We start from the raw sequence: 18,577 nt of genomic DNA on the forward strand, positions 1-18,577 counted from the left end.
TATATATATATATATATATATATATATATATATATATATATATATTATATATATATGTATATATAATATGTATATATAAATGCAGCCAGAGTAAGTGACCAAATAATTCAATTTAGACTAGACATGGGGAACATGAGAGCAGCAGTGACGTCTACCTGTACACTAGAGCCAGGAAGTGAGTGAACGGATCACTTCAATAAATAACAACCTTTTTATCACAGCTGATTACTTCAATGGACAGGTTGAAGAATTATTGCCAAAATGGCTATTCAGGAATATATGGACACTCGAAATCAGTTGTTCTCAAACTTTTCAAAAACTTTTACATGCCAGTCCTCTTACAGTTTTTACAATCATTCACGCTCCCCTATAAAATGCAGGATAATCAACATGGAAAAAAGGGCATACATTTGCATACCGTAATTTCCAAACTATGAACTGCACTGCCCCATAGAACCAACAACCCCAAAAAACCACGACTTACTCCATACAATGCCCTATTGGGATACAATAAATACACATGAAAATATGGAGAATCAGTTGATCAATTGGTTACAAAATAAATGAGAAACAAAAACAGTGTGAAAATATCCTGAGCATCCTGTATTAACTGCGTCAGACGCATTTTATGCCCATTTGGCAAAAAAAGAAAAACCGTGGATCATACACCGAAAACTACAGTTTAAACACAACAGTGGTTCTCAAACTTCCCCTTTCACCATGTATGGGATGCTTTTCCTGCCCATTGTCAGGTCATTCCTCGTTGATCGTCCAAGAGGTGCATTTCTACCAATCTAGCTCTTTTAAGAATTATAGTAGCACTCCAAAATGTACAGAAGTTTCTGCCAATTGGGCCACTAGTATGCATGGAAAACCACAATTTTAGTAGAAACACTGTCTCCTCCTCCCCTGAAGGTTTGCCATCCATTTTTTTGAATCCCTGATACATAACATAACAGCAAAAACAAAATTATATAAGAAATTATTTATTCACAAAAGTAGACGTTTATCATTTAATTTACAGCAGAGTAACCATCTCTTCTATGCTCAGTTTTGTGTTGGAGAGGGCAACCCTCATTTCTGGTGTAACATCCAGTCAATTTCATGACTTCATTTTGATGGCAAGGAAAGTGGAAAACGCAGATAAAATTCAGTAAACTGAATAAAAGATAAAATTCAGTAAACTAATTTATTACCACTGCATTGTATATTTATTTTGCATTTATCATATACTACAGGTGTGCATATAAGCCTTAGTGTAGTTAGCTTTTGGGTGCACTAATTAACAATGCATACCTCTCACTATTAATTGTGGAAGAAATCCAGAGTACCTATGAGCATTGTTTTGTCTGCAGATAAACCTCCATGAATTGATAACCGTTGAGAAGACAGTTGTGTTGGAACACATTGCCATGTAAAACAACCCTGCCTTATAAGGCCCAGCCATCGTGCGGGATGAGAATGGGTGTCTGGCAAATGGGAAGGTCACACAGGAACATACACCAATGAAGATAAACAATGGCCAAGAGACATACAAACGTGTGGGTTGCAATAGTGGAGTGGTGAATGATGTGAGCATAGAATACCTATTTCTTTACTACCCACAAGGGGCTAAACACAGAGAGGACAAACAAGGACAGACATAGGTATTAAGTCGATTACATCGACCCCAGTGCGTAACTGGTGCTTAATTTATCGACCCCGAAAGGATGAAAGGCTAAGTCGACCTCGGCGGAATTTGAACTCACAACATAACGGCAGACGAAATACGGCTAAGCATTTCGCACGGCGTGCTAACGATTCGCCGCCTATGTGAGCATAGAATACCGAGAGAACATCCACGATCAACCCACATACTTACCATCAGCCAATCAGACTTGTTGTACAAGTGTGATCAGCAAATGAGTGGGTAGGAGTGGCATGGAGTTTTGAAGTCAACAACTAAAAAGGATGATAGCATGGGGAAAATTGAAAATCTTGAAATTTTTTTTTACTGTCTTAAGCCACCCATTTTCATGACACTTCAGTGTCCCTTTGCGGTCCCCTAGGCGACAGCAGACCTCAGTTTGAGAACCACTGCTCAAGATAAAGAACGAGGAGAGCTTGATGCTCTTGGAGTTTAATGGCAGAAATGACTTGAACCAGGGAAGAGGTACAGAAATGTTACTATTAGAGGTGGGTGAATGCAGAGAATGTACAATAGAAAGAAGAGAGAGAGAGAGCCAACAGAGGGATCAGCTATTTAAGTTGACAATTGTACAAATGGCAATATGACAGCAATCAAGAAAACAGTTGGAACATCAGAGATAGACACAAATGTAATGAAAATAGCAGAGAAAGCAGGGCACACGCTAATCAGTGATTAAAAGGAAACAGCACAGCCAATGACTGGCATAACAGCCTGCTCCTTGCTAGGGAAGCAGCTCTGAGGAGGTCAGGGTGATTACAGAAGCAACAAACTGATGGATGATCAAATTATAAAAATAACAAAATTAACAGAGAGAGAGAAGAGGTTTGTGCCAGAACTGGGTGTCACTGATGTCCTCTTCTTAGCAAAAAGCACAGTACTTAACATTTGCTAATCTGGAGAAAGACTTTGAAATGGCTCCACCCTAAGTTTAGCAGCTGTTCAGAAAAGTAGATGTTGAAGAACGGGCTTGTGAGAGCCATGAAAGTCATATAGAGAGAAATGCCATCATCAAGCAAAGAGTCCAGCAAAGAATTTAGAGTGCAATCAAATGTCCAGAATTCTGTTCTCAACCCAAAGTCCATCTCGTGAACATACGGAAGGTGAGAGGCAGGTGAAATTGAACCAAGAGAGCAATCCAAAGTGGGGGGGGGGGAACCTACAGAAGGAGAAGACTGAAGAGAAAGTGGTGAAAGCTTGTCTTGGGATTGACGAACGTTAGAAATGAGATGACTAAGAGTTGTAACAAGTGGCAAGATGTTGGGCTGCTGCAAAAGAAACTTACAATTTATATAAGCTTGGGGGGAGGGGAGATCAGTAAAAATGATATATAGGCGCAGGAGTGGCTGTGTGGTAAGTAGCTTGCTAACCAACCACATGGTTCCGGGTTCAGTCCCACTACGTGGCATCTTGGGCAAGTGTCTTCTGCTATAGCCCCGGGCCAACCAATGCCTTGTGAGTGGATTTGGTAGACGGAAACTGAAAGAAGCCTGTCGTATATATGTATGTATGTATATATATATATATATATATATTATATATATATATTATATATATATATTATATATATATATGTATGTATGTATGTGTGTGTGTCTTTGTGTTTTTTCCCCCTAGCATTGCTTGACAACCGATGCTGGTGTGTTTACGTCCCCGTCACTTAGCGGTTCGCCAAAAGAGATCGACAGAATAAGTACTGGGCTTACAAAGAATAAGTCCCGGGGTCGATTTGCTCAACTAAAGGCGGTGCTCCAGCATGGCCGCAGTCAAATGACTGAAACAAGTAAAAGAGTAAAGAGTATATACACACACACATGAGTGTGTATACATATTACAACTTATAATGTTGGGCACATCCTTCATCAACTGAAGCATAATTTCATCAACTTCAGACAGTATCAGTCGCTCCAACAGTGCCGAACACCACGGATGCTACCAAGAAACTGTTCAGCTTCTTTGGTCTCCACCCTCTAACACATTTCTCTTCTATTACCTGTGCAACTGCCGCACCAAGCCGGGTGCAGCTGTAACCACTGCAACAACTATTCATTGAGTATGTTCATACACACACACACACGAAATATACTATACAATGTCTTGGTTCATTATAATTATCTCCACATCCAGAAGACGTATCATAATTGCCAAATGGTAATGAAGACCAGTCCTATGGGAGAAGGGGGGGGATAATCTCAAGAATCCAGAATCCTCCTGAGTCGACCATTAAGGAGAAGGACAGGTTGATTGGCTGGAGTCAAGAGAACAGGTGTGGACACCTGCCTGTGGCTCAATAACCATCTTCAGCACAATTGTGCTAACCTCTATCCAATGGCCAAAGAACACAAGACATCAACAAGAAAGTATAGAACACATTTATGGCCAAGGTAATTTGCATAAATTAAACATGACTCAATAACTCAGAGTGCCCAATGGCATGAATGCACACACACACACTCACGTATGTGTGTATTGATATATATACACACACACACATTCTCGAGCAGTCCTACATCAGATCTCTTTTATGCTTTACAATTATGCCAACTGACCATTTCGTTAACAACTGCTGCAACAGAAGGCAACCAATTTCTCTCCAACAGCTGCAATGAGTCATTTCTGGAGACATCAGTGCTTTTCATAGTCACATTCATTAACATCACAATAAAAGTGTATCGTCTACACCGATGGTGGTGTCACTTGGACGGCAGCCAGTCAATAATAACTAAATATTCTAGTGGTAAGTAGAAAATATAGATCTAAAAATCAAACAGCAATCACACAAATGAACCAGTTTCAGAGTGGAATTCCAGTGAGAGTTCAGTGCAGAGTCTCAATGCATGAATCTGTTGCTGTAAGTTTTAACTGTGCTGCACGGAGCCAACTAGGAGAGTCTCTGCTAGACATACCAGCCAAATCTTTCAAATCATTTATGCCAACAAAAAAGGGGGAAGGTCTATCTAAGACTACAATATTCAAAACATTTGGAAAGAAAAAGACAGCCATCGTTCAAAATGTCTGCTCCTATCTGCTCAATCAGAGCCGACCTGGGGTTAAATATTAATCTTCTGGAAGCTGTGCAAACAAATGCCTCACTCACCTTAAACATCTTGCTTCTCTGAGCATTGATGCACTGAAGTTCCACTATTTATCAACTGACTCAATAGAAGCCTACAAGAATAGTCACCATTCTGCAATAACTTTGGTCACTTTTTTAAATTCAACAGGTGGACAGGCATATGAGATCAGAAAAAAGCGCAGCATGACTTTTGGAAAAATCTTTTTGCACTCAGAATACTCTTTTGTCTCTTTACTTGTTTCAGTCATTTGACTGCGGCCATGCTGGAGCACCGCCTTTAGTCGAGCAACTAGACCCAAGGACTTATTCTTTGTAAGCTCAGTACTTATTCTATCGGTCTCTTTTGCCGAACCGCTAAGTAACGGGGACGTGAACACACCAGCTAAGGTGACAAACACAAACACACACAAACATATATATATATATATACACACACATATATACGACAGGCTTCTTTCAGTTTCCGTCTACCAAATCCACTCACAAGGCTTTGGTTGGCCCGGGGCTATAGCAGAAGACACTTGCCCAAGATGCCATGCAGTGGGAATGAACCCGGAACCATGTGGTTGGTTAGCAAGCTACTTACCACACAATATATAATTGAAGCATAGAATAAACTAGCCACATGAGTTGTTTGCTGTCAAAACACTGCACCTTCCAAAAATTCCATGCTTCTTGAAATTCACCCATGCTACACCTGACATACCTATCCAACTTTTAATGTTCACTCTTCTGACTTCATGTACTTCTGGGTATTTTGCATTTAATCCTAACTTTCATTATTGTCTGTCTGTCTACTTCAATTTGTCCCCTCTTTTGCTCCTTGCCAACAAGTTACAGAACACCTGAACACATCTCCCACTTCTAGTTTCTATCTTACACAAACAATTCAACAACACTCATCTATCTACTCTCAACACATTCTGCCAGGTTCAAATGTGAATATCAAATTGATGTTGTTTTTCATCATCAGAGAACACCTGTTCCCTTTAGACAAGGTTTCTTTCATAACACAGATGATTCACAGGTACATGGGGACTTTGAGACACTGCAGTGTTTCAACCTCATTACAGGTCTCCTCAACCAAAGCTATCCAGCTAGACTGCTGAATCTAACAGGAGCATCAGCTCTTATTTATAGGAGTAAGCTAACAAATTATCGGCTGACGTCTGCCAAATAAGTTGTCAAAAGAGAGGAGGTGTTGTTTAATGATGAGAAACGAAAACAATCAGTTATTCATATTCAAATCTGCCGGGACATGTTGAGAAAGAATGAAGATGTTGTTTGGATTCTTGTGGTTCTCTGTGAACCCCAGGAATTACTTAGGTTTCTGTTTAATAAAACAGAAAAAAGTCCAAATGAATTGTAATTCCAATCACTGGACTGTGACCATTTAAGGGTTTTACTCAAACCTATCAACCCCAATATTTCAGTTTTGATCTTATTTGTTGACTTGCTTCGTTACAGAACAAAGGAATTCCAAATAAACAGGGTTTTAGACTTGTGTAAACATAAAAAGTCATGCACAAACAATTCTTTAACCATACAGCTGTGGCCATACTGGGGCACCACCATACATAGCTTCTATCTCTTTGCACTCACTAGATATTGGTGACTTAAGTGAGATTGGTCCTGGAACCCTACAGTTCTGGGCCTAAACCCCTCCTTTTGCACAAAGCTAACTTTTCAACTGAACAGCCAAAATCAAAATTTAAATTTTCTATAATACTCAGCCAAATTACATTGTGACATTTCCAGATCACTGTGTAATTAGGCCAGTGAGTAATTAGGACTTTCTTTCACATGTGTGTGAAAGAAACACATTGAGAGATATTGTTTTTATGCCATGTGAAGAGGCATGGCCATAAAGGCCTAGTCAATTCCCAGACTAGGCAGCATGTTCGGTTCTTGAGCAGAACACTCCATTTTCCATTGTTTCAGTACTGGCGACGGGGGGGGGGGGCTGGAATGTTAAAGACTAGATCCAACATTTCCTCTGCATGTTGCAAAAGGTAATTAAAAGTGGTTAAGGCAGGATTTGCACACACAACCCCTCACCAGCAAGCACTACCCTAACAGACCCATGGGTTGGAGGTTTTTCACTCAAGTGATGCAAAAGAATCACCAACGGTGGACGTAACAACATGCTATTACAGCACATGCTACCATACTACTACTACTACTACTACTATTTTTACACCCATTTTTTTCCACACTGGCATAAATTAGATGAGTACTGAGGCAGTGACCTATGACCAGATGCCCTTCTTGTTGTTCAAGTAAGGCTATTTTTATTCCACTGGTCTTCACATAGCAAAACCAATGAAATTCTCAAGCTATAGCACATACTGCTTACGCAACACAAACACAAGACACACTTTTGTTCAAAAGTTTGTGTTAAAACACTCAAATGTGTATGAGCACACACACACACACAAAACATTTCTCTAGCTTCTGTCTAAATTTCACTCTCAAAGAATTGGTTGGCCAGAGGTTAAAGTAGCAAACACTCGCTAAAAGTGCCATTTACTGGGATGGAACCAAAAACTAAATGGTTTGAAGTAAACTTTGTAGCTACTAAAGACCATGCAATTTAATCACAGATTCTAAATTCCCAAAGTCTAAATAAATATATATTTAATAATTTAACATCTGTTTAATATGTATGTATGTGTGTGTATATATGTATATATATATATATATATATTAGTATGTCAGCAACATATTGTTATGGGCAACCTTCAACATTTTTCTCATCCAAGAGAGTTTTTAACCCAATATTCTACATGCCCTTATTTTAAAAATGATTTATTTCACATAAACATAATTCCCTATACTATATTCATAACCCTAAATCAGAGATGCTCAACCATCCACTTGTACCATTATGTAAACAAAACTCCTGCCAATCATATTTTTATTTACATTTTCAATAAACAATTCTTCGCAGCCTGCAAAGCAGAGAACTAAGTAAGAATTCTTAAGAAGATCAAAACTAAACTGCCTGGTGCTCACTTCAAGCTGTTTTTAAGGGTAACTTTGCATCAAAACGAAACAGATGTTTATTCAACATACAGGTGTAACTCCACACACACACACACACACACACATACAATTACTCACATCTTCACAATTATCAGTAATTCCCTGCCTTGACAAATTTCTGAACCCTAGTTTTTGTAGGATGGGAGCAAACAAAAATACCCACTAATTTTACAATGCAACTGCACCTTGAGAGAGAGGGGCTGATACTTTTAGGGAGAGCAGAAAAAACGGGGGAACCAACTGGAGAGAAGCAGAAAAGACAGCCCCCCAGTTGAGAAAAGTCATCAAGAGCAAGTGATCCCTAGGGAGGGAATGAAGGGCTTATGTAAAAATAAGTTGCTAGATGCATCAGAATTATTCATCTGTGAAAGAAATTGTTGGGACAGATTTTATGTTAGGGTGTTTATTTCTTCAATTCATCTGGTAATGTAGGTTTGGTTCAATAAGATGATGGGATGCTGCAACACTGCACAATATGGAAAGACACTTGAAATAGACAATGATTGAAGGTGGGGAATTTTTAAGTAAGGTAATCCTCAACATAAATGCAGATTAAAACAAAACAAAAAACAAAAAAAAAATGAGTGTAGGATATGTAAGAGGACATTTTGAAGAAAGTTCTAAAAGTTTTGACTACAAAGAACTGATTTCAGGTTGTTTATTTTTCCCAAATTCAATTTCTTTTCTCTTCAGTAAATGAATTGTTGACGTGTTTTTCAGTCTGTCATTCCTCACAACATGGTGTGTCTGGGCTATATTAGTCACAACTAGTGAGACAGACAACCTATTTCAGGCAAATTCACTCCCACCAAACGTGACAACGTTGAAGTTTGTTAGTCTGCCGCCACCATCTTTTCTTACACGTGTTTATACTTATAACACATTCCATTCACAAGGAAACGTTTGCTTTTACTATCTTTCTCTATCACTACTACTACTACTACACATACATTCATATAACAAACACATACAGGCAACCATCTTAGTTCTATCTTGTTGATACATGGATGAAGTTCTTATGTAAGTTGTCTGTTATGTACGAGATTTTATATATATATATAAACCAGTTATGTAAGCCGTATATTATGCATACAATACAACACAAACCAGTTATTAAAAAATGTCCAGAAAAGCAGACAGCAGCAGCAGTGTTCCTGCAACTGTCTTCCAACCCTCACACCAATCTGACATCATCCCACCTCATCCCACAGATGACCTGATAAAAACTAGTGAGGCTGCTGATAACCAGTTCTCTATTCTTAAACAAAAAAATTTTTTTCCATTCACAAACCACAATAGACCATTCTTTCTGCTGTTTCTTCACTGGATAGAGGAAGCGAGCCAATCACAGGCGCTATTTTCACCAGTTTCTCCCTACCACCCACCTACCTACCTACCTTATTTAGGTTCTAACATTTTAATTCTTCACACTCCATTTTATCATATTCTTCTCTTCATATCTTTGGATGAGAGACAAACAATAATTCCTATCTCCTACAGACCCAGATAGCCGTCATACAATATGGTAACCTAACTCTCAGCAGAGAATAGCTTTTTTTTTTTTTAAAGAAAAGATATTTTAACCAGTAAAATCAGTAAGTTTTTTGTGTTTTTTTTCTTTGGATGGGGGTGTCCAACTAAACTGTTTAAAACTTTGTATTTCTCTATGCTACCAAAATCTTTATATATAAAAGTGAAGTTGTGTGTCTGTCTCCTACGATTTAGATTCCTAACTACTCCCACATTTTGCGGTGCAGTTTAACCAAAACCGGGTATCTTATAGTCGTGATTCATATCGAGCCCGTCTGGCTATTAGCGCGCGTCTACGATAAGTCTACGATTTAAAAAAAAATTTACCATCATTTTTTTCCATTTTGATGCATTTTTTTCGCTATTATATAAGGGAAGTAACTCTCTAAAAATGTCTACGATGAGTCAACGATTTTAAAAAAAAATTTACCATCATTTTTTTTTCCATTTTTAATGCATTTTTTTGCTATTTTTTGGCTATAACTCTCTAAAAATGCTTATATAGTTATTTCCCTTACAAACCCAAGCAACGCCGGGCGTTACTGCTAGTTTTATTATAAAGCAGGATGAAGGAGATATATAATTTTTACCAGCCAATCTAGAAATTTGAAAAGCTCCTTCTTCTGCCAAGTAGTTAATGAGAGGAATATGTCCTATTGATTCATCAAACTCTATCTTTCTCTCTCCTTGTCTCCTTCCTCGGCAGAAGGAGACAAATACAATGGAAATAGGTTTGTGAATTGGATTAAATCAGTCGAGTCAAACTGACCTGCAATGCCAAATCACTTATCGCAGCAAAAAGCTAGGATAGGTATTTAAAGAGCAAAACTGGAATTAATAAGATGTTGAACAGATTAACAACAGTTCAAATGTCACCAGTGGTACGCGGTATCCATGCACTCACTCCTCACAACTACAATGAAACAGTGATAAGGAGTGGGTGCACCATGTAATTAACAAGCGTTTTGATGACTTGCAGCATTGATTTGGAAACATTCTACTGGCCAGGAGATAGTCATGGAATTTCAGGGTAACAAAGAATTTCCTGTGATTCAATGGTGATGTTTATTAGTCTGAGATAGAAAACGGTAGGAAGGAAATTGCTTGACAGTCATGGCAGGATAGGAAGGAAGTGAAAATACCTTTTTCTGTAGTCGGATGACTGAGGTCCACTTCTTCTCAAGTAACCCAGCATATTTCTTGTCAATCTCTCCTGGCTGGTTAAAAAAAAAGAAGAAAAAAGCAATGAGTAAAACGAATTAGAAAAAATACAGGTATACACACACAGCTAATAACAGTTTAATGAATGCACATAAATCTAGCTCCTTCACCACCCCCATCACAGATTAGTGCAGAGCCCAGATTAACCTTAAGTTGACTTCAGAGAAGGGAGATTAATTAAAACTTAAAACATTTATGAAGTGATGATAAATAGCATACACTAATGAATAGCATTATTTTATTAATGACACCATAGGGAGTAACAACAACTCATTAACAATACAAAAAAAAAAAATGGTGAATATGAAGAATTATCAATTTCTTGGACAATTCTCCAGATCCTACACAGGTCCCAGCCATCACCTCAAATACAACCTTAAGCACTGCTCCGACAGCCAGAGTCTTAATTCATTTCCTCTCACCTGAACATCAACAACAACCATCTTCCAGTTCCTCTAGTTTTAATTCTTTTCATACAAACCCACCCGAGATTCACCCTGGGTCTAGGAAACAAACCTTTTTGTTTTCAAATGATCTAGTTTAAATGCCTTCCATTAAATTTTCACGTGAATCTTATATTCTAAACACAAGCTTAATAAAAAAAAAATTATTTTAGTAATCGTTCATTATTTCGAAAACTGATGGAATTGAAAGGTAGAGGATTTTAACAGAAATATGGTAACAAAAGGGTTAAGACACTCCTGCTACCTCACAGCATCTACTGGACCTGTTGTTCTACACAGCTGTTCAACTACCAGCAGGCAGGTCTTCCAGCTCCCTTTTAAGTCTTCACCTTCACTGACTTTCAATACACACAATTCTACAAGGTTAGCTATACACCCAAAGCAACACTGTTGCTGCAGAAACCAAATCAGTTGCGGTTCTGAAATGTCTGCCCCAGGTGCTGCCCTCACCTGTGTCTCTAACCAACACCAAGGTATGCTACTTTTTAAGGTGAGGGCATAGTTGTAGGGTTTAGAAGCTTGCTTTGCAACCACCAGCTTTTGGGTGCAGTTCCACACTGCAATACCTTAGGCAGCTGTTTTTCCACTAGAGCCCTAGGCCAACAAACCCCAGTGAATTTGGAAGACAGAAACTGTGTAGAAGCTCATCATGTGTGTGCATGCGCACACGCCTCCCCCACCTGTCAACCAACGTTGCTTTGTTTACGTCCCTTGGGTAAAAAAGATTAATAGAATAAACACCAGACTTAAAAAACTAAGTACTGGGGTCTTGTTTGACTAAATCCTTCAAGATGGTGTCCCAGTATGGTCACAGCCAAATGACAGAAACAAGATAAAAACTACACTGAGTTTCTAGATGAATCCTTTCTCCAAGCTTAGTTTTTGCTGTTTCTGCTCTTAACAATCAATCCAACCCTAAACCAAGGTAATTTTCTGCACAAAACCCTTTGCTCCATTAATCAGGGGACTTGGAAGTAGCTGGGGTCAGTGTCACTAACCACTGTGTTGGTCCCTATCAGTAATCTCTTTAGAAATCAAAGTCAAGACAGTCCAATACCCAAAGACTTTTGGCAGCAGATGGGCTTTCTTTCTGATAACCCAACTGCTTACCAAAACTATGACTCTCTCTCTCTCTCTCTCTCTCTCTCTCTCTCTCTCTCTCTCTCCATCCATCCATCACATTACCAATTCCAAGACCATCAATTTGTTCATTTATATCTTATACTACATCAACAGCACCTCAACGACAGATCAATATATGTTGTGATCAAGCAGACTGTCAGATTCTGTTATACATTGCTGGTCACAGTGTGCTTCCAAATGATGCCACCCCCTGCTGACCAGGCCAACACCCCACCCCCTGATACCAGTCCATTACAGGGGGGGGGGGTACCCATTTACAGCTGAATGAACTGGAGCGACATGAAGCCATCTGCTCAAGGACGCAACGTGCAGCTGGTCTGAGAATCAAACGCCCCCCCCCCCATGTAAACTAACATTCCTAAATGGAGAGGGCAAAAATATTAAATGACAAGGAGAGCCAGTCTCCCTAGGTTTGTTGCCTGGCTCTTCACATCATAAAGTACAGTCCTAAATTCCTCAGCAAGTGGAGTCTATATTGGGGTCAAGAACAAGTGCTCAGAATCAGAATCAAATTACTCCCCAAGTGCAAAACTTGCTGGTTCTAACAATATTACGAAGAAGGGCTGTTGACAATCGGCCCAGAACCAATATCAACCAAAGAATTCATGATCAGTAAACACTGACAATAAATGCTAGTGTGACAAAAGATTTAGAAAGGACAGATATAAATGTCTGGGAATTGGTGTAGATGGACAAAAGGAAAGAATTAAGCCAAAAGGAATCTATTTTGACAGAGTGAGATAATGGTAAAGAAGTCCTTTAGTGCTACCAGAAATCAACTACAGCTTTAATTATGAAAGTATTGTGTAGGATAATGAAGGTAGAAATCTCTGTGCAATACTTTACTTTTCACATTAACACAAGACTTCCCCATCACCACCACATCTGCCATGCAGGGGGGGGGGTTAGTCAACCGGATCCACAGCTCTGTATCGGCCACTCACTGATCTTACACAGCACAGGAGTGGCTGTGTGGTAAGTAGCTTGCTAACCAACCACATGGTTCCGGGTTCAGTCCCACTGCGTGACATCTTGGGCAAGTGTCTTCTGCTATAGCCTCGGGCTGACCAAAGCCTTGTGAGTGGATTTGGTAGACGGAAACTGAAAGAAGCCTGTCGTATATATGTGTGTGTGTGTGTGTATATATATATATATATATATATATATATATATATATATATATATGTGTGTGTGTGTTGTGTGTCTGTGTTTGTCCCCCTAGCATTGCTTGACAACCGATGCTGGTGTGTTTACGTCCCCGTCACTTAGCGGTTCGGCAAAAGAGACCGATAGAATAAGTACTGGGCTTACAAAGAATAAGACCCGGGGTCGATTTGCTCGACTAAAGGCGGTGCTCCAGCATGGCCGCAGTCAAATGGCTGAAACAAGTAAAAGAGCTATGAACACAGAAGAGATAAGGTTCACAAATACTACCTCAGTTTGTTTTGTTTTTTAGCTCAGTGCTGTTGTTGTTGTTGTTACCTCACCACAATGGTGATGACAACGATTATGAATAAAGGCCCAGATTCATTGTTTATAGCCGAAGGAAAATTGATTTTTCCTTTCTGGAGCAGGCAAGATGGGTGAAAAGCAAAAAGTGCCAAGATGAACATCAATATCCACACACACACACACACACACACACAAATGTAAACACTGACTATACATACAATTATATATATATATATATATATATATATATATATATATATATATATATATACACACACACACACACATCATGAATGCTCATACAACCCAGTTCACTATGTTGTGACAAGTGATGAAAAGTGAAAAAAATGGCAAAAGAGATGCTTTACTTGAGCTACTACTACAAACTGATGCTGCTATAATTGAACCTGCCAACTGTTGCTATGGCCATAATTGTTGTTGTTAGCAACTGGATAAACAACATACAAAAACACAAGCCAATAGCTAGTGTTCAATGAGATGACTAAAGCTCGGCTATGTCACGGTAGACCGATCCCAGCCTGTGATAAAGGGGTGTTAATCCAGGGAATGAAGTATTATCAATTAAGGTTTTTTTTTTCCTAAAGTGGCTGAGACAGATCTTTTCTTCAGAATGTTGGCCTCTTAGAAACCACCTTCAAATCTCTGCTCTTGTTACTGTCAAAATAAACTGAAGCTGCCAAACTTGAAGTGCTCTGAACAAACAAAACACCCAGTGCAGATAACAGTTATCAATCCGGTTTAATTTAGCTTAAAACTAAGAAACAAAGCCATCGTTCGCTAGGCTCTGCTTTCACACACAACGCAATAAGCTTGAAAAGGAACTACGTTGCTTGACTGGGCTTGGTGAAGCTGAATTGACTGTGGCAGTGATACATATCCAATGGCATAGTGATTGCAGTGAAGAAGAGATGATATTGATTGGCTATTGATGATTAGTATTATTATTATTATTATTATTATAGTGGAAAGGTGGCCTAATGATGATGGCCATGATGATGATAAACTTAACTTCTATTTCTGTAGTGCATGTAAACATCTCAATCAGAGATGACTCTCTCTCTCTCTCTCTCTCTCCTTCCTCTTTATCAGACTAAAACCTTTCCTGTGTCATGTTCTCTATATGAAAACCAAACAGTGAGGTTGGTGTTAACAGCATAGAATGAATCAAGGAATTTTAAAATTAAAAATACAAGATGGACAATAGAGTAGAGAGAGAGAGAGGCTGATCCTAGCAGTACAGTGACAATGTTGAAAAGGTTTCAGTCTTATTAGACCTCCTCTGCATAACATTCACAAATAATCTTGTCTACCAAGTCAGTTTTGTCTAGTAAACACTATACTTCACTGATGAGGACTAATAAGACTGAAACATATCCAGAGTTGTACTGCCAAGATCAGATTCACTCACTACATTCTACTTCTAATTCTTTCTAATTAAAATTTTAAGTTTGTTTCTTATTGCTCGTCTGACCAGAAATCAACATTATACAATTAATACACCAAGGAAGCAATTTTGATAAAAAAATTTCTTAGTTCACAACATTTGGTATATTAGTACAACCAGGAATATATTTCACAAAATTATATTTATAAATCCCAAAATCAACTGAGTCTTTTGATCTGTGTGCAACAAAAATCTAATGAAATGATAGAATATAATCTCTAACCACCCACACTTCTCTCTGCTCTTCCCCCACCCATTTCTATTCACCTCCTAACCTTGACGGTCCCTCATGACACCTCATCACCATTTTTGACTCGTATCTCTTTCCAGCTCCATACTGACCACTTCCACCCTCTCTTCTATGCCAGGAAACACCACTACAGCATGAAACCCATCCTGGCCCCTTTTCTCACACTTTGACTGCATCTCTTAGCATAAAGCCACCTCCCTACCTGGATCTTTGTCTTGCAGGATACATCACAACATCACTAATGTAGGTGCCAAAAAAAAAAAGAAAAAAAAAAGCACCAAGGGCATGTTTTAATGGGAAGCATAGAAATGATGCCAAAGCAGATACTAGAGCACAATGTAGTCTTTGGACCGACTGGACCTTGTCAAACTGACCAATTCGTGTGTGCATGGAACCATGGATGTTAAATGATGATGGGGGATGGGAGCGTGACAATTTAATGCAGTTAAAAGGCAAAATAAACTCCAGTATCCCGACGAGACTGGATGGACACAAGGACCAAAAAATCACTGCATGTCAGAATGGTCCCATAGGAAACTAAAACCTTTCTTATTTGGGATTCCAGGCTGTTGACTGTTAACCAAACATTTAAATAGATCTCCCCCTTTCCCCCCCCCATGGCAGTTATTTGATAAGAGCTTATCAAAATTGTTGGAGTAGCCCTTTGACAGAATCCCTTTTGACCTCAAGGGAAATATTAGGAGCCACACTCAAATCATTTTACTGTCCACTTTTCCATGATTTTCAGATGAAATTCTTTGAGGCAGATTCTTCATAGCCTGATGCCTTTCCTGTCACCAACCTTCAACTGTTTCAAAGCAAAGTAATACTTCCTACTGGCCAGACACATTTCCATGGAAAACTGGAAACAAATGACACTGCTTGTATGACAGTGACACTCGCTTACAACTATCACTTGATGCCAACACAAGGACACAAACAACAGGCTTCTTTGCAGTTTCTGTCTACAAAATGCACAAGGCTTTGATCAGGGCAATAGCAGTCATTTATTCAAGCTGCCATGAAGTGGGATTGAACCCAAAAGGCAAACTTCATCTCACAACCATACCTGTACTCACTGACGTATGGCTAAGTATTATGTAAATATATTTGTGAAAGAGGTAAAATAAAAAAAAATTACTATCTTTGAAATCATTTAAATTTAACATCAAAATTCCTTCCTTGTTGAATGGGTTGAGTAAAATCAGTTTTGAAAAGAAGTATTATGGTTCCACAATGTGCATTGCTAATTAAAAGACCACTTACCATTTCTGTCTCCTTTTGGAATGCATCTAAAGAGTTCAGGTATCCATTGGCACTAAGATAATCCGCAACTGCTTTGTTCCTAAAAATAAATATTAGTTTAAATTAATTGCAATTTCAATATTAATTTTTAACATGGCAATATTCTAGGTTTAAAAAAAAAAATAAACGTTTAATTTATTGGAAATGAAAGAATAAAAAGTTATGGCATTCAGAATTTAACAAAAATAAGAAGGGAATTCAAACTGGAAATTTTAAATGAAGACAAAAATTCCAACTTCTTCCTGCTAAAAGTCTCTTCTCACATATGAGAGCAGAGTGTATTGTCGTCAGTCAACCAATGCAATTTTCTTTTTTTTTTTTTACTCAATACTTCTTTTCTACAAGATTTGAACCCAAAACAGTGAAGTACTTATTCAAGGTTCAGTCACAAGAGGAAAGGCAACGGTAAGCATGCCCCTTTTCTTGCAGTACATTTAAGACCAGCGGGGCAAACAAGAAACCCTAACTCACAGGTTATCCTCAAACAAAAGCCCTAATCTAAAGGTTGGCACCAAAATGGCACTGTTAAAAGCACCACTCAAGAGCAGATACAATTCATGTAAAAGGGGCTCCAAAGTTTGTCTCCACAGTTTTACAAGGTTTGGGTTAGTCTAAATCTGGTAAAAGACACTTGCCAACACAGGCAGCAATCCCAACCCAACAGGGAGCAATCCTGTCCCAACACAGGGACGAAACACTATAGTGGCTTCCTGCTAACTTAAAAAGCCATGTACCTCTTCCCAGGGATAAAAAAGCATTTGTATAGAGCCACCATCCTTACTTAAACAAAAAAGTAAAGTTACAGAACCATCAATGGCAATTCAAAACCAACAAGAGCTGGGAGAAGAAGACAGCCTAGAGTAGAGAACAGTAGAGAGAAGTTATCAGCAGTCTATGTCCCAGACAGGGGTGAATGAAGGACTTAAGTTGGGAGACAGTTAACAAAACTCACACTTCCCACAGCTTAAATCCCACCAAAAGCAAATTCAACAACCTCAAGACGACCTTCTTCCTGCTCCCTACTTTGTATTCTCTTAAAACCACAGTCTACTCCTTGTTCTGTTTTCTCTTTAATCTGTACTCTATATTCTGCCACCATTTATTCATATTAGGGTGTGAAGAGATCCTCATTAATTCACTGCAATAGCAGCCAGCCAGCAAGATAGGTTACTAAATACTAGTGGTATGGGTGTGAACATAGGAATTATCAAATCAACAGGAGACTCAGCTCAACAATGTAAAGCATACTTCAACGGCAGCCAAGCACGGCAAACATTTCTAATCTATTATTACTGGCTGTGGGAGAGCCATGTCTTAGTAAAAACCAGTCAGTAAGGAAAGGACAAAGAAGGGCTAGAGCTTCTACCTGACTCATTTCACTCCACACACCTTTCATACACACACATTTCTGTATACGTATATAAATGTGCATGCGTGTTTATACTGTATTTGTGAAAGTAGTATCAGTATCAAGTATTCTACATGCAGCACACACACACACACACACACACACACACCAAAAACTAAATTATAGCTTTTACCATATATCTTGTAATTCAGTTACAAGTTCAAATTTCACCACAATCATTAAAACAAGGTATCAATAATCTTTCCTCAATAATTAATTTACACCTTTATGTGTGTGTGTGTTTGAACCAGGTCATGAAAGTTATAGAGAGGAACATACCTCAACTAATTAAGAAGAGAGTTAACCTGTATGAGATGCATTTCAGTTTTGTGCCAAGCAGAAGCACTACTGATGCTATATTTCTGGGAGGCCAACTGCAGACGAAGCATTTAGCCAAGAATAAACCTCTGTACTTGGCTCCTGTAGACCAGGAGAAAGCCTTTGTGACAGAGTCCCCCATTCCCTTATCTGGTGGTTGGTGAGAGCAGTACAAACCTTGTACAAGGATTCTATCAACAAGGCAAAAGTCAG

At 38.7% G+C, this 18,577-nt stretch overlaps 1 protein-coding gene across 2 annotated transcripts in view; it reads right to left on the reverse strand.

The window, feature by feature from the left end:
* The window catches only part of LOC115224314 (lissencephaly-1 homolog), a 115,513-nt gene that overhangs the window by 25,931 nt on the left and 71,005 nt on the right, over positions 1–18,577 (reverse strand). For both annotated transcript variants that reach the window (XM_029795159.2, XM_029795160.2), the window contains exons 3-4: positions 16,600–16,678; positions 10,481–10,555 (exon numbers count right to left, since the gene is read on the reverse strand). In XM_029795159.2, the coding sequence (XP_029651019.1) occupies positions 10,481–10,555; positions 16,600–16,678 (154 nt within the window). The remainder of the gene's footprint in view (positions 1–10,480; positions 10,556–16,599; positions 16,679–18,577) is intronic.

Source organism: Octopus sinensis, linkage group LG25 (assembly GCF_006345805.1).
Source record: "Octopus sinensis linkage group LG25, ASM634580v1, whole genome shotgun sequence".
In the NCBI taxonomy this organism is placed as follows: Eukaryota; Metazoa; Mollusca; class Cephalopoda; order Octopoda; family Octopodidae; genus Octopus; species Octopus sinensis.